General features: G+C 41.5%; 1 protein-coding gene across 2 annotated transcripts; it reads left to right on the top strand.

Annotated features, from left to right (window-relative positions):
- Window positions 1–404: 404 nt before the first annotated feature.
- LOC308313647 (neuroplastin-like) lies at window positions 405–19,330 on the top strand. 2 transcript variants are annotated; one of them, XM_080760885.1, is made up of 9 exons: window positions 405–600; window positions 7,531–7,893; window positions 8,816–8,987; window positions 9,212–9,306; window positions 10,922–11,055; window positions 13,722–13,995; window positions 16,811–16,832; window positions 17,906–17,981; window positions 18,276–19,330. In XM_080760885.1, the coding sequence occupies exons 1-8, from the start codon at window positions 501–503 to the stop codon at window positions 17,964–17,966; spliced, it is 1,221 nt and encodes a 406-aa protein (XP_080617011.1). In that variant the 5' UTR covers window positions 405–500; the 3' UTR covers window positions 17,967–17,981; window positions 18,276–19,330. The 2 variants fall into 2 exon arrangements, with proteins under 2 accessions (XP_080617011.1, XP_080617012.1); XM_080760886.1 differs by lacking the exon at window positions 7,531–7,893 and adding an exon at window positions 3,791–3,931.
- The last annotated feature ends 4,580 nt before the right edge of the window (window positions 19,331–23,910 follow it).

Here is a 23,910-nt window from a genome sequence, read left to right as displayed (position 1 = left end):
AGCAGATCCAGCTGGTAATATCTCGCGATAGGTTTGAATGCATGAGGTACTTTTTAACCCTACATTATCCATGAGGCACAAGTCCGTTGAACTGTATGTATCTTACTGAATATAGCCTATTTTTAATGTATGTGCAAAAATGATCAAATTACGTATTGTGAGTTTACGTAGTTTAGCTTATTTGGTGTGTGAAGGACAGTGTACACACACTAAACAACACAAGATATAATTTAAGATCACAATGTTGGGGGGAAATTACCCTAAGCGTAGGCTGCGCGCACAGGTATAGCTACTATAGCATTATTATGTGGCCAGTCTACCTAGAGACGGAGCTTCTGCCTGACTCGATTGGCGTAAGTGCCACCTCCGCTCTGATTGCCATCCTGCTCCACATTTGATCCCATTGGGTTCAGGTCACTGTCCTTATACCACCACGCACCACTTGTCTACCATACCGGTATATCTTTAATCCCAGCCCGTTTCCCTCTTTTTAAAAGAAGATGATACCTGGCGAACGATCAAGAGCTGCAATAATGTCCTTCTCGGTGGCGATATTTGGATCACTGATGCTGCATTCCGTTTCTTCACAATCACAGAACGGTAAGAATGTGCACGCCTTGACAAAAATGACACCATGAATATGAACGTTGGAGGTAAATAGCTTAGATACATTTGATCTTGTCAGTTATATATATAATTTAACTAGTTATTATTTTAATTATTATTTTTGCAAACGGATCCTTTTGACCAGTTTAGTTAAAGGCTAGGCTACCCATCTTGGAATGTGTCTTATCTTATCTATGCTGTTGCTGTGTGTGTGCGTGCGTAATGGGCTGCGAGTGGTGGTGAACCTTTTGGATTAGCGTTTGCGAGAGAGAGAAAGAAAAAAAAAGAAGACTAAAAACGAAACGTGTTATGATTATGAAGATCAATAGTTTACAGTGTGATTATGATATCGGGTAATTAATACGGGGCACCACAGGCCCGAGTTGTGTGACTGCGTCCCTAAAATGTCCTTTGAAGTGTGAAGCGAATATAGGCTTGCGATCCGAACGACTTGCTGAGCAAGGACAAGTTATTTCACAAGGTTAGAAAAAAGCACAAGATAAGGAGACTGCAGATTGTGGACAGAGCTAACACTATAGGCTACTATAGGCTACATATGTGATGTCCCCCTCGACTCGAAGACAAGACATATTATAGCCTACACACAGGCACGCACGAAAAAATCACACGCACGGCACCAACCTGTCATGCATAGCGGTGCGCTCAAATATGTAATATGACTCAGGGATTCGCAAATCCCGCATTATTCTACCATACTGGGTGATCTGATAACAATCCCCTTGTCCTTTTCACTGAACACAACACGTAGGCCTACCTATACGTATATTTGACAAGATGTAAAACCTATGATGTGATCGAAGCACTGTAAATAGCCATAGCCACCAGTCCATTTTGCTGCATGTTTCTATTTTTAGAGCCAATGCTGCACTGGGAACCATGGCTTTAATGTCCTCTTGCAAGAGAATGGTCTTTTAACTCTTCACTGAGATGCATTGATCTCTCAATTCAGTATCATCACTCTAACAAATGGCCCCGATCTGATGTTCATAAATCCTGTGCTCACCAAGCTCTCTCTCTCTGTGTGTCTGTGTGTGTGTGTGTGTGTGTGTGTGTGTGTGTGTGCGTGCGCGCGCGCGCGCGCCTGTACAAGAGCGCTTGCATCCCAGACTGGATTGTCTGTCAGAAAATATGTGTGCATTTCCTATAACCATGTGTAGGAATGTATACAGTTCAAATTCATATTGCTGTTATGCAACTAATCATTCTATGTTTTCTTTCATCTGTGCTTTATAAAACTCAAAGACAGTTGTTGCCTACATTTAGCAGCATTGTAAGGAGCAGGAGCGAAGAAGTGTTTCCTGATGGAGTATGTCTTATGAAGAGATTTAAAAGATGACTGACAAATTCTGAATGTATAAAAGATTCTATGATGGCAGCTTGTAGACACAGAGCATAGCTATAGCTTCTATATTCTTCTTCATCAATAGTTTATTGCACAGGTGAGAGACTGGAACGTTTGGAGACTGCTACAGATTACAATATATAGTATATATAATGTTATTTATATTTAACCACCTAATAAGCCATATATTTTGTAAGCTAATAGTTGACCGGGGTCAGCTCTGTACTTCACTTTGGGTGAATGTAACCCCCAGAATAGGGATGGTAGAGTGGTTTTAAAGTCACTACACATCTTCCTCTCCAAGACATTTCTCTGTCCAATATCAGGAAGCTCAGGCTGCTGAGGTACACTACACCCTACACCGTATATACATGACGACTTTGTATCCAATTACAAACGCAATTAGTTTCTCTGTTGATTATCATTATCTACATACTCTACAGTATGGACATTTGTATTTATTATCATTTTATTTGTTTATGCAGTCAATGGAATTTTATTGGATACATTCACTATGATGGAATTTGGCGAAGCCTGAGTGGTATAGGTTGCTCAAATGGTTAATGGACTGTAACCATTTCCATTATTGTCTTCCTCTTCGATGTTCTTATCACGTCCTCCCATTGCTGTTCCGTTTCATTATTGCAAAAATAAACAGAGCATTAATTTCTCTGTGATAAGGAACAGCATCAACCAATCAGAGGAAGGATGCTCAGTGCGGATGGAGGAACTGGCTGTGATCTAGATAGGCCTATATACGTACACAGACAGCAGTGTGCCGAATATAGTTCCTATTTGGTTTAGAGGTCAGTTATCTTAATTGCTGTGATGTGGACCATTACGGTGTACGAAGCCAGACTACAGTCATTTTACAATGAAGTTATTCACCATTCTGTTATTATTAGGGACGGGAATTGAAGATTTTCTTGATACCGGTGCCATTAGTGATTCTGCTTTATTGGTTTGATTCTTCTACAGATTGCTTTATTGATTCCTGATACATTTTTTGTGATGGATGAAACTGTTTTATTATTTCCGAACCCCAACAGTGTAGAGACTGTGGAAAAAAAGTATACGTAAGTTAAAGATGGAGTGCCGTGATTCTTTCCTGAGTTTTTCATGTGTTTATGAGGTGACAGCATGCTTCTCCCCTTGGTGTGGTTGTTATAGTATGTGCAATCAAAGATGGTCTATTTATGAAGATGGGCAAACTTCATTGGCACCACCAGAGGCGCAAAGAACTACAAATTCTACAAATGGTCTCCTAATTAGGCTAAGTAGGCATGGTTTGCTCCTCCCCGTCCCCTCTCCCAGGCTGACAACAACACTGACAACGTCCTGTGGATGAGCATTGAGAGCATTATATGGCAAATGTCATGATTTCCAATTCCCAAATCAGCCCCCATCAACCAAGAGTCTAAGACAGTTATGGAAAATTATATTATTAAGCATCGGAACACACATTTTCATGTGTATGTGTCGTCTGTCAAATTGCAGATGGACAAAGAAAAGGAAGGGATAAAGAAAGGTCGATAACAAAGTAGATTTTCTCCTGATTTGTCTCGCTAAAAGAAGCCATTTTGGTATGAATATCTTGGAAATATTGTGTGCCTTGTGATGATTGGGTCCAGTATTTAGTTCAGTGGATCATAAGCTGTGTTCGTCGTTCATTCTTCCATTGGAAATGAATAGACTCCAACATTCTTCCCGTCTCCTAATAATGTGTCCGCCCCCTTCACGCAGATACGGGAAGTAAAGTCGAGTTCGTGCCTCTTGCATATTTTCCTCTTGGGTGCAATGATGTCTTCCCTTTGTATTTAGGGTCTCTTCCTGGAGTAAGTCAAGTCCCCCCCTCCCTTTATCATACAACAACAGCTGTGGGGGCCGGGTTCAGTACAGGTGGTTTCATCACCCATCACCACATCACCACACATCACCCATCACCCGTCACCAAAAAACCAGGTGGGCGTGTTATTTTAACAAATAATGTACATTATTTGTTAAATTTAAATATTCTTCCTCCTTATATAATAATAATAATACCTGATGATCATGTTTTAGGGTGGTAAAAAATCATGGCACGCACGCACGCACGCACACACACACACACACACACACACACACACACATTAACTGTTTATATGATGATGAAAGTCTCCGTCATATAACCCATCTCCCTCTATGAACCAAACAAGAACCTGAGAAATGGGATAAACACCAAACTGAGACTTGCAGAACTGCAAATCCATCCTCCGTACCCAACGAAAAACAACAAACAATGCTTGCAGGGCAGATTTAGGGCGACACTTGTTATCAAAATAAAGAAGAGAGCGCTTAAATGTCATAACCACCTAAAAGAAAGCAACCCAGACACGCTCCATAACATAGCCCTCAATCATAGCGAAAACCTACAGGGATGCCCTCTTAGTCAGCTGGTCCAGGGACTATATGCACAAACGCAAGCACAGCCACCAGACGGAAAACCCATTGGACTTAACCACATTATAAGTAAACAAAAAGAAAGCTACCTGACATAATGGAAAGAGACTACCCAAAACCAAAGCAAAATGAAATGCTATCTATCACTAAAATAAAAAGAGCATATACATTGGCTGAATACCTGAGCACGGTAAACGACCCAAAACTTAGGAAAGCATTGACTAGACAGACTCAGTGAACACAGCCTTGCAATAGAGAAAGGCCACCACAGGGAAGACAGACCATGCACCCACTGCACACAAAATATAGTGGAAACAGCTACACTTCCTAATCTCCTGCCCACTATACCAAGACACCAGAGACATATACTATGTTTTCTCATGCCAATAAAACCCCTTTGAATTGAAAATTTAATTTATTTTGGGTGTGACAGTACCCCCTGGGGACCCCCACAAAGTAACTGTCATTTCTCAACCGTTTCGGACGCCGGGCGGCTCGCCGGAACCGGGCCGGTACCCTGGGCGCGTTCCTGTGGGTCTGGAACTTCTGGGGACCCCCACACGGAGTTGCACCATGCACTCACTTCACACGGGTGTGATTTTTTTTAATGTATTTGATGTATTACCATGTTTTGTTCTTTCTTACTGTAAATCGCTCTGGAATCTTAAGAGCGTCTGCTGAATGCCTCAATTGTAAATTGTGAGGACCCTTGTGAGGACCCTTTTCAGAAAATATTTGGACCGAAAAGGAGTAGACTGAAGCCGTAGCCTGTTGGTAGTAGGGCGTTCCACATTTTGGTGGCATAGGAGCGAAATTAATTTAATCCCTTGTTTGTGCCGAATCTGGGTTGCACATGGTTTGTTGAACTCCCTCTGGTGTTGTGGGTGTGGACTTCGTTGACATTAACTGGTTCCGCAGCTTTATGCGCATTATGGATCATAATATGCTCAAAATGCTATATTCAGGGCTTGATTAGAGCTTAATTTGACTTAGACTAGCCCGTTGTGAGATATTGCCCCCCCCCCCCCCCCCTTGTGGCTGCTGGGGGTACTGCGCCCTGGGTGCGTTTTCACATTTTTCTTTGCGGACCAGACCCCATTGCAAGATGTTGTACTCCGTCGTCAGCCCTAAGCCATTCCAGCCTGTCAAAATGGGCAGGGGGGAGGTGGCTTCGGAGAGTGAGGCCAAGTAGTAGCCTGACCAGTTTGTTTTGGGAAGTCTAGAGCCTTGTTTGAAGGGCCTTTTGAGGTGCTGTGATACCAATAGGTGCATGCATACTTGCATAGTCGAAGGAACCTTGTACAAGGTGTTACGTTCACTTCCACCATCTGTTCTCTCCCCTCCAGGTAGGATTGCATCCAGCTCACTGATGTGCTATCAAAACCAATATCACATGTCCGTCCTTTAGATGCATATGTGTGCTGTGTATTTGCATATTCATCTAAAAAGGCTACTGGAAGATGACTTACTATATGTCTACTAGATATACATGTGGGAGTGCATATTCCAGATTACTGGAAGGCTACTGGAACCAGCAACCTTTTTAATTTCCTGGTTAGCCTCTGTACTGCTAGGCCACCTGCCACCCCTGATGTGTCCATGAAGCAAGGCTTAGGTAATAATTAGTTAAGTGGAAACAGGTGTCGTCTGGTTGACGGAGGCAGATGGCCAGTGGAAGTTGATTAAAGGTTCAGTGGCATGGTGAAATAATTAACGTAATGCTGCAGCTAATAAAATGTATTACATAAGAAAAATCCTCAGGCTTAACTATCCATTGTAAATCAATTGATGGTTGATGCACTGTGTGTAGTGAACAAATATCTCCCACTCATGGGCAACGTATAGTGTACCAGTGTCGCGCACCAAGAATATAGCAAGCTCACAACTCCTCGCACCGCAATGAATTGTAAGCTTGTAGATCAGCTACGGTGTGTGACACGTCGCAAAATCAAGTGGTTATACATCAGGCATGAGGTATTGTGAACTATATATTTCAGCACATTATATATTGGCATAAACATCTAAGCAGCTATTGTCAGCACAGTAAATGTCCAGTCCAGGCTTTGACCAACTACTGACTGTGTGTGTGTGTGTGTGTGTGTGTGTGTGTGTGTGTGTGTGTGTGTGTGTGGTGTGTAGACCTGATGTTTATGGCTGGAGGTGGGATGCTAAATCTCCGATGGCCGCTTTCCACCTTCTCCTAGTTATCGCCAATGGAGATATTTTGGTTCACTTGCAGAATGATAAACTTGGAGTTAAACACCTTCATCCGTTGGCATGCCTGTTTTGGGTATGTCACAATAAAATAAAATAAAATGTTAACAGAAGATTTCAAATTTATGCTATACACACGATCACAATTGTGGATTGGAGTCTGTAGGGTTAATGTTGTGCTTTGCAAATGACAAGGTCACATGGAGGACTTTGAAGGTGAATGGCGGATAACCAGCCAGATACAAATTAATTCAAAGTCCGTTAATAATGCCAAACCAAGTGAGAGCTTCCCTTATTGCATGATTACTGCGCAATTGAATTATATGTTCCCAGGAATAGCAGGAGGGATGACTGGAATAGAAGTGAGGTCATGTCTCCGATCCCAAAATGTTGATGTGATCGCTGTTGGCATATCTTGACTGTTCACATTCTGCAAGACATCATGCGCGGAGAAGCTAATCTAATGTTTTAGTTAACCCTTGAAGACCTTTTTTATACTTCATCGTACGTACAGTATGAGTGTGAAACTAGCTGATCTACAAGCACACAAAACAGCCACATCTACAGTTTTTTGTTATTTTGGACCATTTTGGAAAATGGGTGCCTATAATGACATATAGGTTGAAAGTGTTTGAAGTACAGTATACCAGAAGATGAGCATTATACTTTATTATTACACTTTCCTTCTCACTATTCTTCCATCCTGTTTTATCATGGTCTTTGTTTTCATTTAAATAGTTTCTTAATGGATCTGTTTTGCCTAACATGATTTTCTTTCGTCTCCCTAACCGCTTCCTTCTTAATTAATCTTTTTTATTTCCTGCCTTTCCTTACTTCCTACATCCACTCTTTCCTCTGTGGTTCCTCTTATTATTGCGTGGACGACACGGCACCGTTCCACCCTTCAGCTGCTGGCTCCGCTGGCTTTGTGAAGTCACCGCTGTCTGAGACTAGGCTAAGGGGGGACAACTTTGAGCTATACTGCAACGTGGTGGGCAACCCCACGCCGGAGATCCAGTGGTGGTACGCTGAGATCAACCGAGTTGAGAACTTCAGGCAGCTGTGGGACGGCGCCCGCAAGCGGCGCGTGTCCATCAACACGGCGTATGGCACCAACGCGGTCAGCGTGCTCGGCGTCACCGGTCTCACCGGTCAGGACGACGCCGGGACCTACGAGTGTCGGGCAAGCAATGACCCGCACCGCAATGACCTTCACACAAACCCGGGCACCACCTGGATCCGTGCACAGGCCACTATCGCTGTGCTGCAGAGTGAGTGGTCAGTGTGCAGGAAGAACCCGTAGCTACCCCGCTCCATTCTGAGGCTTAATAAACCTTACCGTGGTGTGTCGTCACCCTCAGAAAAACCTCCAGAAGACCTCTACTCTCCTTATAGAAACCTCCACCATCCACAGACCTTGAAATAGAGAATATTCCAATTCCACTATACTCCCTTCACTCTACAACCTAGTAGCATCAAACCCTGGTCCTCCTTACCATACATACCTCTCATACCATAGCTACTCTATTCAGCATATTAGTTTGTCATTCTTCAAAGTCATGACATTTATATCATCATACTTTTTGTTGTTGTGTACTTTCCTTGTCAGTGTTGTAACACAACGTATTAGATGTATTATCTTTCCCTGCAATCCTATCATTTTTCAATCCAGATTTACATGTTTGAAGTGAGGTTCATGAACAATTACGCTATATTTTAAATGGATGGGTCTTTCAATTTTAAGGGATTTGTCCTGTGACGGGCTGAAGCAAAACAATCTGCAGGAAAGCAATCAAATCAGTCAGTCCGTTCTGTATCACCATGCACCAGTCAGCTTTCCTGGTGCATGAGCCTGAATATTTTGTCGTGCTACAACTGCCTATATACAGTACAAGTATGAACATTTAACTCTTATTGGTTTATATTATTTATAGTAGTTTATGTTGGGGACAGATCTTATGTTAAGCCCCGTCATTATGTTCTGACATCAAAACATCCGTGAAACATGGCTGGCTTATCACTGTTATGTATTACAACTATATATTATTATTATCATTATTCATCCACAGCTGACTAATGAGATGGTTCTTTGTGCATCAGTCAGTGGTCATACCCTGACACCCCATCATCATCCATGCAGGATGGGTGGGGGGGTCCTTTTGCAGTCTTTATCATTTCCTTTTCTCATTGCAGAGCCGGTGATCGCGTCCTCAGAGCACACCACCCTGGAGTTCCACAACCCCGCCATCACCCTGCAGTGCAACCTGACCACCGCCCACGGTCCCCACGACGAGAGCTACTGGATGAAGAACGGCGAGGAGATTGCAGACACTCGCATCAGCAACGCCAAGAACACTGAATACAGGTAGGACTACCAAAACCCCCGTGACGATGGTGGCAGGTTTTGAGAGGGTTTTAAACACATTATTGACTTATGTTCTTCAATATATTGGGTCTTGACCTCATGGTCACAGTGTGGAACCAGTATATGCACCAGTTCACTGGTAGACCTGTTCTTTTTGGTATAATTATTGAGGCTTTATAGATTCCTGGTGTTTGTTTAATTGAGGTTTTGTTTTTGCTGTGCAGGCTGAACAAACCAAGAGGAGATGATGCCGCAGAGTACATGTGCGTTTACACCTTCCAATTAGCTCCTGCAGTCAATGCAACCATCGAGGTGAAAGGTACATGACAATTCACAATAAAGCTAAAGGGGCCTTTTGGTTGCAATGTTCCATCTCGAAACCCGCCGTTGAGATGTCAACACATCGTACATAGTACAAATGATCTTGGTAGCCTTGAGTGTTGACAGGCCTTTCATGGGAGGGTTTGAAATGGCTCAAAAGGCCAAGCAACGTCCTTGACCCCTCTTGTCTAACTGATGTCTAATACTATGTAGTTCAGTGGCAGCAGATGGTGTCTTGTGTGATGGTGAGGGATTATGTCTCAATGGTTAAAACTTGCCTCGATCTAGCCTTTTTCAGGCATGCATTGCTATGGAGGTAAATTGTGCTTGTTTTCATTTTGTGGGGCATGTGTCCATTTGAGTAGGAATATTTGCAAGTGGGCAGCTGTTTGTTACATCATTAATAATTACTTGTGATTAAATGGGTACTAAACAAATATAAATGATGCATGAATTATGATGTACTTATGTTCCTGCTCCCAATGGATAACATATTATGTAATAATTATATATAAATATTAGAGACCCGCGGATGGAGTTTTTTGTCAACCGCAAATTCATTATCCTCCCGTTATCCAACTGCATTAATTATATCATCCTATTTATATTAACCGCTGCTCGCAGCGCAGGGAAGCACATGGGATTCTAGCCTAATGTACGCCGATATTTTGTGCGTTTTAAAAGCTAGAATAAACCTATAGATAGATGCCATTAATTTATTTCCCGCATTATTTCACCCACGGTTTATCCAATATTAACTAATAATATAGCCTATTTTATTCACCCAAATCCATCCGCAACTGTGGTTACTCGCGGCAACCACGGCTAAATCTGCCATCCGCAGGTCTCTAATATATATATATATATATATATATATATATATAAACTTTTTCCAGAATGGGAAAACTGAATGTGCAATTACATGTAGCTGTGTGAAACAGTCAATGTTGGATGAATTTACTAGATTATTGTTGAGTCCCCCTTCATTCCAGTTGACGCTGCAGTTTGTCAGGCTTCTACTCTAAGTGTGGCGCTCTCCTGATTGTGCATAAAAGTCTTAATTTAATGGCTTAGGGGGAAACTGCATAGCCAAGTGTTTATGCCGGTCTCGCTATGCTACTGTTCAGTCCCTAACAGTATAGGCTACTTAATGCATACAGCACTTTACTCTGCATTGCCAAACGGCAAGATTGCAATGATGCAAGTTAGACATAATTTATGATCAGAAAGTTGACCACTTAAGCACTATTTTTTACTATATCATATGATGGGGTAGCTTGGCGAACATAGCTGATATACAAGCTCACAACGTCCGATGCGTTGTGAACTTGTAGAGCTGCTACTATAGGCTTATATATTCAGTAATTTCATGAAGAAATCAAATAAATTTGAAGTGAAAGTAGTGAAAATAGCTCACAGCGCGGCACGAAGCGACGCGTTGTGACCTTGTAGATCTGCTAGATCTACTAGTTTGGGTCCCGGGCAAATTTGTCTGATTTCTCTTTTGGGTCTTGGACTAAAAATATTGTGAATCACTGCCCTAGTAGAACCTGTACCATTATACACAAAATGTGTGCCTTTTAAAGATCCTTGCCTTTGCTTTCTCTGTGTAGCTGCTCCTGACATCACAGGCCACAAGCGCAGCGAGAACAAGAATGAGGGCCAGGGCGCTATGCTCTACTGTAAGTCTACAGGCTACCCGTACCCCATCTGGACCTGGCGCAAACTGGACCGTGGCTTCCCCATGGTATGTATGTCTGCGCTAGTAATTTTTATTTATAAAGCACCTTTCTTAACAAGGTTACAAAGTGCTGTACAATGAATACAATAAAATCAATCAAAATTAAAACAGGACAGTGTTATGATACAAGGAAAAATAGAGTACAACAAGCAATAAGAACAACATAATCAAGGTCAAATAACATTGGGAAAAAGTTTCCGAAATAAAAACTCTTAAAAATATTGACAGACTCAGCGTTTTTTAAAGTGCAAGGTAGGGCGTTCCATAATGTAGGTGCAACTACTGCAAAAAGCACGGTCACCCTTTTGTCTTTCGCTTAGTCCCAGGAACTATTAGGAGGCCTTTGTCAGAGGATCGCAGGGATCTTACATTGACCTTGGGGGGCAGAAGATCACAAATGTAAGGTGGGGCCAGTCCATGTAGGGCTTTAAAAGTAGTTAAAAGGATTTTCTAGCCTTGATGGAGTGTGGCTAACACCGGGGTGATATGTGCTCGACGGTTGCCTCAGGGTTCTATGGCTTGATCCGCTCTTTTTCCCACCTACACCAAGTCTCTTTGTAAAGAGAGAGTCGCAAGTGGGGCACGGCCCGGTGAAATTCTCACGTTCGTTTCAGGCCCGCCGCGCCCGCGAGTGGCAAGAGCTGGATTGTGGTCAGCTTCTTTTTGCACGCTACGGGTCTGCACAGGGTCTGCTGATCCAAGCGAAAACGCCTGCGGCACTCTCTCCACGTCTGAAATGGCCTTAAGAGGTCAAGTGGACTCAACATGCCAGGAAAATGCCCCCCCCCCACCCTCACACACACACACACACACACACACACACAACACAACACACAAAAAAAGCCACTGAGCCATGTTGGTTTTAATGAGCCGTTGTTGTGTATGTATCTCGCATTCTGCATTTTATATATTTTATATTTTTATATTTTATATTTTTTATAGAACTTTCAGTCCTACTATAGGCTATGAACTTGAGTAAGTCAACAGACACACAGCACATTGACTGCACCAGTGTGTATCACCAAATCACTGCCGCCCAGCACTGATTGGTGGCTAGTCTGAAATGTTTGCTATTTAAGGAGTGTTAAGTCATATGCCACATTCTGATGAAAACTGTGTCGAAATGTTAATCTACAGTATAACAAAGCCTTGACTGGGAACTTTACAAAGTTCCAGTGTGCAGACTTCTATTTTTTTTATATTGCCTTATCCACTGTTGGTTCTGCACCTGCTGTCCAGTGAATGTGGCCAGCCTGCCAGTTCTATTCTTTCTTTTTGTTTATGCACTGCAACCCTCCTACACTTCCCCCTCTATGTCGTTGTCGACAGACTCTTTTTGCTGACACAGTCTGATCACTTGAGGAAGACTTGGTCTTCTGTTTTTTCCTTACATACTGTACTGTACTTAAAGTTGGCCAAATAGCTACTTTTTACTCGTTGTTTGCTCTTTCTTGCACTCTTTATTCTGTCCATTTGTTTGCTGTGCTTGCTGTGATTGATGTTTGATTTTGTTATCTATGCTGCATTGTCTGAAGGAAGCCAAACTAAAATAAGTTTTTCTCTTATGTATCTTATGTTCCTTGTTCCACATTTTTGTCTTTCTGTTTTGGAGGTACATTTGCGTTCCGAATGGTAAAGATACATTTTTATTCCCAGCGAGACATACCATTACAGAAATATATGGAAAAGTCACATGCAATATACAGCCCAACAAGTCTAAATCCAAAATGACGAGGGCTAAAAATCACACTGAATGAACAGAGAAGGAACAGAGAATACAGACTAAGTTTCTCAATGATGTCGTCTGGGTCGAGGGTCTGCCTTTAATTAGAAAGAACCATAACTTACTGACCACCCAGAGAGCTGCAGGCCTGTCTGTCATTCTAGAACAGTTGCTTGCACAGAAAATATCTGATTCACAACTTGAGTGATCCAAGACTAAACCATACATTTGTACAGAGAATATGCTATAAGAATGAAGAAAGAAGTGAACTGATTATTTTAAGATGACAAAGACTATTGAGAGCAGCCATAAAGGGCTTGACATTAAATAACACTTATGCTTTGAGGGAAGATTCTACAGAAAGTATTTGTGGATAGTTGAACAGCTGTGAATCTGGTTGACCATACAAGCAGCACCTAACGAAGACCGGGGGTTGTACTGACCAGTGATCTAATCACGTTTGAGGGTTTGAAAAAGGACACTTCTGGCTGAAACGATGTCCATGAGCTCGACAGAGATACATCAAGATCTTCCTGCTTTTGTCATTAAAAAAACTGCCCAAAAACTACACAGTATATGTAATTATTTACACACTCACTGGCCTGACTAGACACACCTCTCCAAAGGCACGTTTATGCACAATTCTAATCTGTCACACTGGCACATGACCCTTTGCATATGAAGAACACACACACACACACACACACACACACACACACACACACACACACACAGTCTATATGCATTGTTTCTCCAACCATTTACTCAGGATTTTCCTTTCCTTGTTCAATTCGGTTTGTATTTTCAAAACGGTGGGAATGTCTCTCCCACTGGGATAAGTCGTTGCTGTGTATAAGAGTAAGATCGAAAATGGCTGTTGCCATACTCTGTATGACACATCCACTGTGGATCATGTCATTCAAGTTCTGTTGTCTGTTGTCTTTGTCAGGATATCGATAACTCGTCTGGACGATTCCTGATCGCCAACAAAGACAACTACACGGAGTTGCACATTCTCAACCTGGACATCGGCTTAGATCCCGGCGAGTACCAGTGCAACGCCACCAACATGATCGGCACGTCCTCCATCGTCTCTGTGCTGAGGGTACGCAGCACACTGGCCCCCCTCTGGCCTCTGCTGGGGGTCCTGGCCGAGATCATCATCCTTGTCATCATTATCGTCGTCTATGAGAAGCGCAAGAAGCCAGAGGACATAGGAGATGGTGAGTTCTCCAATATATACTGTAGCTTGACATATTATTTGTTATTATTATTTGGGGATAACTGTAACTAGTTTCTTGTGCAGTCCAGGTGTGTCCAGGTTTTATGCTGCCTGGGTCACCTTTTGATGAGAACTTGTGAGGCACAGGTTGGACACTTTGTTGCATGCCAAAAAATAGCGACTGAGCAACACCATTGTGCGACAAAGTATAAATTAGGCTCTAGACTAACCGTATTGTACGTAAAATGTCCAGGACATAACATGTCCTGGCCATCAATATTATTGATGTGCCAAGACACACTCATGTGCCAAGACGGGAATAGGGTGTTCTAGAAAGTGAGGGTGTCACACTTTTGACATCGCATGATCACTCCTATGCAGAGTCACTAGTCACCTGACACTGCGCTGTGCCCAGCACTCAATAATTCAGCCCAACAGGTGGACTCTGTTGCAGTACTGGGCGGCACACCTTGTCAGGACTGTTTCACCCATTTAATATTCATGAGAAATGGGATACTGCAGTGTAGTGAGAAGTGGACAGAGATCAATTATTTATTATTTTCCTGGGAACTTTGTCTTTGTCCCCAAGTTCCAGAAAAGGATGACCAATTTAAAGACATCATTAGTTATACTGTCAGCCTGCTATGCAGTGCTTCACTAATAATATTATGTGCTTAACTAACGTAAATTATGCATTACTGGTTCCTTTTCCTCTCCAGCTGAATTTTAATGTTATCACATGTTGCTGATTTAAATACAGCTCCCAGCGGGTGAATGTCAAAATGCATTGTGGTAGAATAGAACTGAATTTTAATTACGATTCAGTATGTGATCATAACTGAACACAGCAGATTTTCTTTTTCTTTTAATAGAAAATAATGACTTTTGCTACCATGATGCATTTCAAAGTTGTTCTATCTAGGGCACACATTTCTTGCACAAAAATTCTTACTGACCATTTTTATACACATAATATTTGCAACAACTTTTTACGGTATTGGGTTTGCTCTTGAGTATTTTAACAGATTATATCTCCCCCTTTCTCAAATCGCATAACCCAAACCATGTTTGTGGTAAGTGAGAGTACCTTGCATGCCTCCTGAATTTCTATAAGCATCCAGTCTCATCTCGCTGCTATACGCATCATAGTGCCGACGCGCACTATCTCATCTAAAGATTTGACATTTTATGTAAATGAGTAGAACAAGTCTTAATTCAACAGGCTGAAAATTTCAGTCAATTATTAACCACAGTAAGACTACAGTTTACAAATGCCATGCATGTTACTGCATTTAAAGATATGAAGCTTATAGTTCTTATCGTGCTATTTGATGATACAGTTAGGTCAATGGTAGTCTCGCGTAGCTGGGCGATCTGAGATGTCCGCCTACCGGTACGTCTAGTAGTGACATCTGAATTCAATGTAGTTGTGTAAAACTGTGTGGAAACTAAAACTTGCACTTCAGAACCAATGCAAATACTTTAGGGTGGTCCTTCATATACCATGTGTATATATATATATTGATGATATGAATAGTGTTCAAAACAATAGGTGTAGGTTTGTTAGTGACCGTTTTAGGAACTACATTGAAAATAGATGTTTAATACCAGACCAGACATATCGGTCAGTGGAGAACTCTAATCGCCTGGCCACACCAGACTAGTTATTAGTCAAGTCAACCGATGGCTGTAACATATAGTTTGGTCGGTATTGATGGAGCTGCTTTTCGGTTTTTCCGAGTGAACTGAGTTTGAACAGTTGCTTGTTTGTGCATGACAAAAATGGTTTTAAACTGACCTGCCTGTGTATATTTGCTCTGACTTAACACAAGTTTTGCTCTGTCCGTTGTGCTGGTTTTAATTGTGCAAACAAAATGTTTTTTACGCTTTCTGGTCTGTTCCCTATTCAGGCTCCTTATGTGTGTTTCCATTAGTGCTGGGCAATATATCTGATGGCTAATTTACACCAAATATATATACTGTATATTTGGTGTAATTTAGCCATGATCTGTGCTACATTATCATTTTATTGTTACATGTGTTCTGATTGTGCTCCATGAAAATGTAAGAGTTGTGAAGTATCTAATATACGCAAAATCTAAAAATAGATTATCTGTTTATGAACGATATGGCCTTAGCTGACAATGGCAATCTATTTATGGCGTATGGTCCTTTTTTTTAGGTAAGAAAATACGACAATGAGACATCAAACATCGAAATTCAGGCCATCGTTTATTATTTTAAGCAATATCGTCCAGCACTAGCTATCTACGCAGCAGTAAAATCCTCAGTTTCCATTTTACTCTGAGAGCGTACGCAGGGAACCAAATGGACCCGTCCCGTCCGTTTGGGTGCATTTGTACACTCAGGATTTTACAGTGTGCCATCTCTATGAGCATGACCGCCCTCTGTGTTTTAACCCATTCTGACCTGAGATCAGATTCTAACGCGAATGGTGGTTCTTTAACGCATTTTGACCTGAGATCAGATTCCAAAAATGTCTTAAATCCTGACAGTTTAAAAAAAATAGCAGATCTACAAGCTCTGAGCTTGTAGATCTGCTATTTTTCAATAGCTAAAGCACGACATAATGCTAACACCAAAAGGGGTTCCCGCCCAAAATGGATTAAAGCAGATGTCCAGGGCAGCTGGTCCTCCTCAATACCCTGATGAATGACTGGTCCGCCACTGAAACATGTTGCCATTTGTCATGCTCTCTCTATAAAAGCAATTGTCATTTCATCCGTGTGTGCATGAGTTGTTTCCCCAACTCTTATCTTTCTCTCTCATCTCTCTCTCAATATTCACTGCTGCAGATGATGAACCTTCAGGGCCAGCGTAAGTATATGTCACAGTAACTTCATTTGTTCAATGTTTCGTTTTGGTAGATGTGTTGTATAGCTAGTGATTGTCAACCTGTGTAGTGTGAGTCTGTGGACCCACAAACTGATGTGTATGTGTGTATCTGCCGCATAATGCGAGCGGCACAAAGTTTGTGAAATCACAGCAATGTATTACAATTCAGTAAGCTTTCCTGTGATGCCGTGATGATGTGGCGTGATCTGTACAGTGTTGATGCTGTACGAACTGGACCCAGTGGTCGAAAGTAATTAATTACATTTACTTAAGTACAAGTTTTTAGGTATTTTTTACTTTACTTGAGTAATTCCAATTTCCAATACTTTTACTTTTACTCCAACATCTCAGAGACAAATTTGTACTTTCACTACAATTGCTACAATTATTTGAAAACTTTAGTTACTACTGTAGAATATATATAAATTTCGGCCATTTGAAAATTGAACTTGTACTGTAGATTTGCTATTTTCAAATAATTTTTGAAAATGAGACATTCTGCATAATGAGTACTTACCACCTTTGGTACTTTATACGTACATTTTGATACCAGTACTTTTGTACTTAGTTGTAGCCTACTTGTAACAGAGTATTTCTACATTGCAGTATTGATACCTTTGCTTAAGTAAAACATTGGAGTACTTTCCCCCACCACTGACATTATACAGTATATTATTCTGCATAATGTATATACAGTTAAACAAAAAGAAAAAGACAAATCGTCTGCACACTGCACATTGCTGTTCTCAATGTTTCGAGCTTACTCAGAAACAGAATCATCTTTATTGTCACATCACAGTTTTACTCGACGTTCATCAGCATCTCCTCAAAGTCCTGCATGCCGCGCATTGAGAACAGCAATAAACGAGTGGAGCCGAGAACCAGCGTGCAGATTTTATTCTTATACTATTACTGTTGATCATTGTTTGTCCTGCATGTGGATGGGAGATTGGATGGGTATGCACGGCTCTTATCGTCTTTGTACTGTACATACATACAGTACGCCCTTTATTTTGAGACGGACACCTAATTGTTTCATATCCTCCCCACTTAAGGAAAACTAATTCCACCAACAATCACAAAGACAAGAACCTCCGCCAGAGGAATACAAACTGAGTGATTGTCTACTAGGTAAGTATTTAATCCTCTTGACCCCCCCCACACACACACACACACACCAGAAGAGAGGATATTAGGATATTAACTGTCAGTCATTCAGTAAATCCACAGTCAAGTTACCGCTAAACATCAAAGGCCCAGCAATTCTTCACTCGCACATGACCACAAATTACCAGATGATGCGAAATGATCAGTGATGTGAAATGATCACCAAAAGCTCTTGTCAAACCAAATAAACGCTGAATGAATGATGATGATGATGCTGCCCGGTGCACTAACTGCCCCATTTCTCTCTTTTGCTTGCAGATTATATTATATATGTATTGACCACATGAAGGTAAAACCAGAAGGAATCCATAGCAATTGTTTAAAAGTATTATATGCCATTAAGTATGGTCGTTGTCAGAAATATGGGCTTAAATGGCTGTACCGTTTGAGGCATGCCTTATTATTTTGTTGTGAGGGTGTTGAAGGAATTCAAATCCAAACCAGCTTGGAATTGTATTATAACCATTGTTGCTGCATGCAGTTGTTGAAGTTTTCTTTAGTTTTTAGGGGGTTTTTTCGTTTTTTTTTCCACTTATCAACTCGACTTTATATTTCATATAAATTTTTACTCATTTGGAAGTAAATGCATGTAAGATGTTGACCTGCTGTTAGACGCACAGAATAGGTTTTTATTATTTTATTTATTCTGAGAGTGGCTTCATGTTGATACATTTGCACTTTGTGTTAATACTATAGGGGAGAAAACTAAACTTTGCAATGTACTGTGTAAGAACATGGCACCATAATCTGGTATGGCAGTCATGTACAGTTTTATCATTCCACTGCATACCATTTTATATTTTATAAGTTGGTACACGTTTATCAGATGGTACAGGATGTGTGAGACATTTCAAGGGCTCTGCAATGTCCCTCTAAGATTTATCGGATCAAGGTTTTATTTTGCTGTATGTACTGTATGTATCAAATCACTATAACTATGTATGTATCAAGTAATATGAAAGTTGTTCATGCTGTATAATGAATGCACTTAAATGTTAAGAAAAATGCGGTGGGGGTGGGGGTGGTGGGTGCTGTATCTAATTTAGGAAATCTGTAGTCAAATCATTCTAACATTTCTTTTTCTAACAGTATATGTATTGTATAGCATGGCTATTATCCTATGCAATTATTATTCATATTGATTATATTGAAGAATCTAAAAACCTTGCAGCTTTTGATTTCTGTGTGATAAAGCTTTAAATTAGCCTAGTAGGTTCACATTAGAGCGTTGATGACATGCTACACAGCTGCATGAATTCTCTATAACTATAGTGGGAGGCAGTGGACGAGAGCCCATATCAGGACTGAGACATGTAAAGCAATCCCAAGTCATTTTTAAGAATAAAAAGAAATATCAAAGAGCTGTGAACGCTGTGGTTTGTCAGAATGGCTGTTGTGAGTAGAGTATTTCTACTTCAAACCAGGGCTGGACAGGGACAAAAATTTGGCCCGGCCATTTTCGCGTGAATTTGGCCCAGACCGGCCCACCACAACCAGCGCACAGATAGCAGAAACTCTACCGCCCGCTCCATCGAGGCACACACAAACAAACAAACCCTAATACCACCACTTTTACAGAACAACATAAATGATACAAACCAACAGACAACTACACAACCCTTTGTAGAGGGTTTATTTGTCACTCACTGATACAGGTACAGTGAAATTATCATGATGGCACTGGCAGAATGGCAGCACGCCCGGACCTTTCATGGTGGCCTGCCTACCCACTGGGAATATGCCCGGTATGTCCTGTGGCCAGTCCAGCCCTGCTTCAAACACATAACGTGGGTGCGATTTGCCAGACGGGGGTGGGGGATCAAAAATAAATGCACAACGAAGGTGTGGATTTATTTTTATTTCTTGGCAGGGTTTAATTTAATTCTAAAAGCATCTGGTGCTCCTTTGTCCACTCACAAATAGCACACTGTTTGTATAAGCAAGCAAGGGCACTATACACTATATAGTGCACTATATATGTCTAGTACACACACACACACACACACACACACACACACACACACACACACTATCTTAGGATATAAAGGAAAGAGGTAATGGGCCTATGTTAAACGTTCTGTAGCCTACAAAAATACACACATTTTGCAAGAGACTCCTTCTGTATTCTAGTCAGCCCATGGTCTTCTCCGGTGCACCTGTTTTATCTCCATCTAAGGTTTTGCTCTTTCTGTTGTCATAACAATGGTGACACTACATTTGGCCCAGTGTAATACACGACTGCACCACAGACAGTAATGTATACTAATGTGTAATCTCAAATGCTTTGTACAGAAACGGCACCATCTAGTGGGCTGTTGGGTGTAACGTGACCTGATGCAGTATAATGAACTGTCCTGGATTATTTTGGATCTCTGTAGTATAACCTCAGAAACACAATAACATGGTCCGCTTCCATTCATGAACCTACTGTATGCTCTCTGCTCTGACATTTCACAGTATCATGAACCTACTCTATGCTCTCTGCTCTGACATTTCACAGTGTCTGTACTGACAAGAACACATGGTAGCAGATTTTGGTGGTCTAGGACAGTGGTTTTCAACCAGTGGTCCGGGGACCACCAGTGGTCCTTCAGTGGATTCCAGGTGGTCTCAAGAGTTGAATTATTGTTAAACATCTGCATTAGTTAATTTACAAGTGTACACAATTAGAGAATGTAGAAGAATTGTTATTTTGATCAACGTTTGCCTGTTATCTCTCCTAATGGTACCAACATCAATTCAGCATTGGAAAAACCTTATCCAACGATAACAAAATATTCTTTAGTGTTGGATCTGAGAAGCTAAGGTTTTCAATGTAATGGGACCCAGGGGTATAGTCTTTTAGATGGGTCCCATGGGACATTTTATGAGTCCTACTTCAACGACCTTAGAGTACAGTACTGAGTACAGTATTACATCGCAGGACCCCCGGAGGCTGACATGATTGCGTCCCTTTTCAATTTAGTGAGTCGCAGGATGCAGGCTATTTGCATCACTGTAAATGTCATCAAATGCCCAATAAATAATGGGCCTTGATCTGAAAAGGGCTGAAAACCACTGGTCTGGGATGGTGCTTCTCAAACCTTTCTAGCTCACGACTCACAAGGAAAACTTGAGAATATCTCAAGTTTTGAGATTGAGATTGAAAATAACTTTATACTTGAACCACTTGAACCCCAACAGTATCCCTCACAAGCTCACAACGTCTTGTATAGATTGGCAAATGTTTGGTGAAGAGATTAGCTGTAGATGGAAAATGAACGCACCAAGTTCAAGATGTCAATGAATTCCAAATATTATGAAAGTATTCTTTCTGCGGCATCCCTGGACTTGTGTGATGCAAGTATATTGAATATATGCATAAACGCCTGTCCTGGTTATCTGTTAAAAACAAACTCCATTGCAGTGTCCTCATGTTTGTTAGAAACATAATTTCTAATCAAACACAGATTACTTTTTTTAAAAGTTATTAAAATCAAGTGACAGACATAATCATAACACCAGAATTGCCAGCCTCGGTCATTTATCACTCCCTGCTCCAAAAACGAACCTCCTTAAACAAACAGTTATGTATCGATCAATATCATTTTGGAACATGTTACCACCTCACATTAACATAACACAAAATAAATTATCTTTCAAATATGCTTTAAACTAAAGGAACACTTGCTACAGCTGACCACATTGTATGCGGGTACTCGTACACTTACTCAACAATGAAGTACTGCACTTACTGTAGTAAGGTACTGTCCACCACTGCCCAGTGCCACCCCTTAACACACATTTTAACCAAAAAAAGCACTTACCTTACATTTAAATATATATTTTTAAAGATTAGTCTGGGATTAGCCAAAAGATTCACTCTGTAAAACTACACATGACAAGAATAACAATTGCACTAGTGCTAAAATTACTCCATCTTCACAGTGCACCATCAAGCACAGAATGATCTTAGGCTATGTGGCATTTTAAAGTGTGCAATATTTCATTCAGTTTAATATAAAAAGCTAAATTGGAGACATATCCTACAAGAACACCTAAACATCCTGAGAATTATATCCAATTGCTTTACAAAACAATGATGCGATTGACAATATGCACACGGCTGCCATCTTGCCAGCAAGGTGCTAACTAGGTGCAACTTCCCATAGACAGCCCATTCATCAAAAGTCCTATCTAATTGTATCAAATAACGTCAAACTCACCAACATTGCAGCTGTATGAAAAGCTTGAATTGTCCTCTTTCTATAAAGTGTTTGTTTCATAGAAACCCACCGTAGACATGTTATGAGCTACTTCCTGTCAATAAATTCCTTGCAGATTATATTTTTGTAAGTGTCTTCTGGTAAAACCACATACAGTACAAATGCATTACAGCAATGCACCAAAGGGGGCACCATTTACTTTGCCAGTGCTGCTACCATTGACAATAAGCATGAGCTTGGGCGTCTCATATGAATGCCTCCCTGGAGGCACTGAAATGCACAATGTCTGCATTTCAGTGACTCTCAAACATTTTCATTTCCAGGACCCCCAGTTCAATATGCGTTTAGTTTAGGCCATGGACTCCCACAACTCACCACTGGCTTCCTATCAAATTCCGCATTGACTATAAGATCCTTCTCCATACTTTCAAGGCCATTCATAACCTCATCTGCCCCTTATCTGTCTGACCTTGTTCACGTCGACATTCCCACCCGGTCTCTCAGGTCTGCCTCCTCCATCAAACTGAAAGTCTTCCCAGGCTGTCCCAGCCCGTCTGTCCACCATGGGGTCAAGAGCTTTCAGCCGCTCTGCCCCTCACCTCTGGAACTCCCTCCCCCCTGATATAAGAAACATGGACTCAATCACAATAATTTCAAACCCACCTGTTTAGGCAGGCCTATGATTGATCTGTGTTTTCTGCTGCAAGATATACTTTACTTTATTACCGGTATCTGCTTTTGCTTTTAACTGTGTCAACTGTTTTTAACTTGTTGTACGGCGACCTTGAGTGCCCTGAAAGGCACATTATAAATAAAATGTATTATTATTATTATTAGTGTGCAAATGGAAAGGGTCCATTCGGTTCCATTTGTACACTGGCAGTGTGTTCTCCCTGTGACGTCCCCTAGGGACAGTACCCTCACACAAAACATGCAGTGTGTTCTCCCTGTGATGTCCCCTAGGGACAGTACCCTCACACAAGACATGCAGTGTGTTCTCCCTGTGATGTCCCCTAGGGACAGTACCCTCACACAAAACATGCAGTGTGTTCTCCCTGTGATGTCCCCTAGGGACAGTACCCTCACACAAGACATGCAGTGTGTTCTCCCTGTGATGTCCCCTAGGGACAGTACCCTCACACAAAACATGCAGTGTGTTCTCCCTGTGATGTCCCCTAGGGACAGTACCCTCACACAAGACATGCAGTGTGTTCTCCCTGTGATGTCCCCTAGGGACAGTACCCTCACACAAAACATGCAGTGTGTTCTCCCTGTGATGTCCCCTAGGGACAGTACCCTCACACAAAACATGCAGTGTGTTCTCCCTGTGATGTCCCCTAGGGACAGTACCCTCACACAAAACATGCAGTGTGTTCTCCCTGTGATGTCCCCTAGGGACAGTACCCTCACACAAAACATGCAGTGTGTTCTCCCTGTGATGTCCCCTAGGGACAGTACCCTCACACAAAACATGCAGTGTGCCCGGACGGTTAGCTCAAACGTCTGGGCACCTACAGTAGGCTGCCGGCCAAGCCAGCCGGACGGCGTGGCACCGGTTCGGCTCTCGAGCCAGTGCATATAGAATGCCAATGTCTCTGTCTTTTCATACATTGTTGTACAAGGATGAGTTATGGATGGACAAATAACAAATCTGCATAGTCTATTATACATTTTATTAAGAGAAAGAT

Source organism: Protomyctophum bolini (genome assembly GCF_963924005.1).
Source record: "Protomyctophum bolini genome assembly, chromosome: 4".
Classification (NCBI taxonomy): domain Eukaryota; kingdom Metazoa; phylum Chordata; class Actinopteri; order Myctophiformes; family Myctophidae; genus Protomyctophum; species Protomyctophum bolini.
Note: the sequence above shows the minus strand (reverse complement) of the source record. Positions and strands in the feature narration are given on the sequence as shown.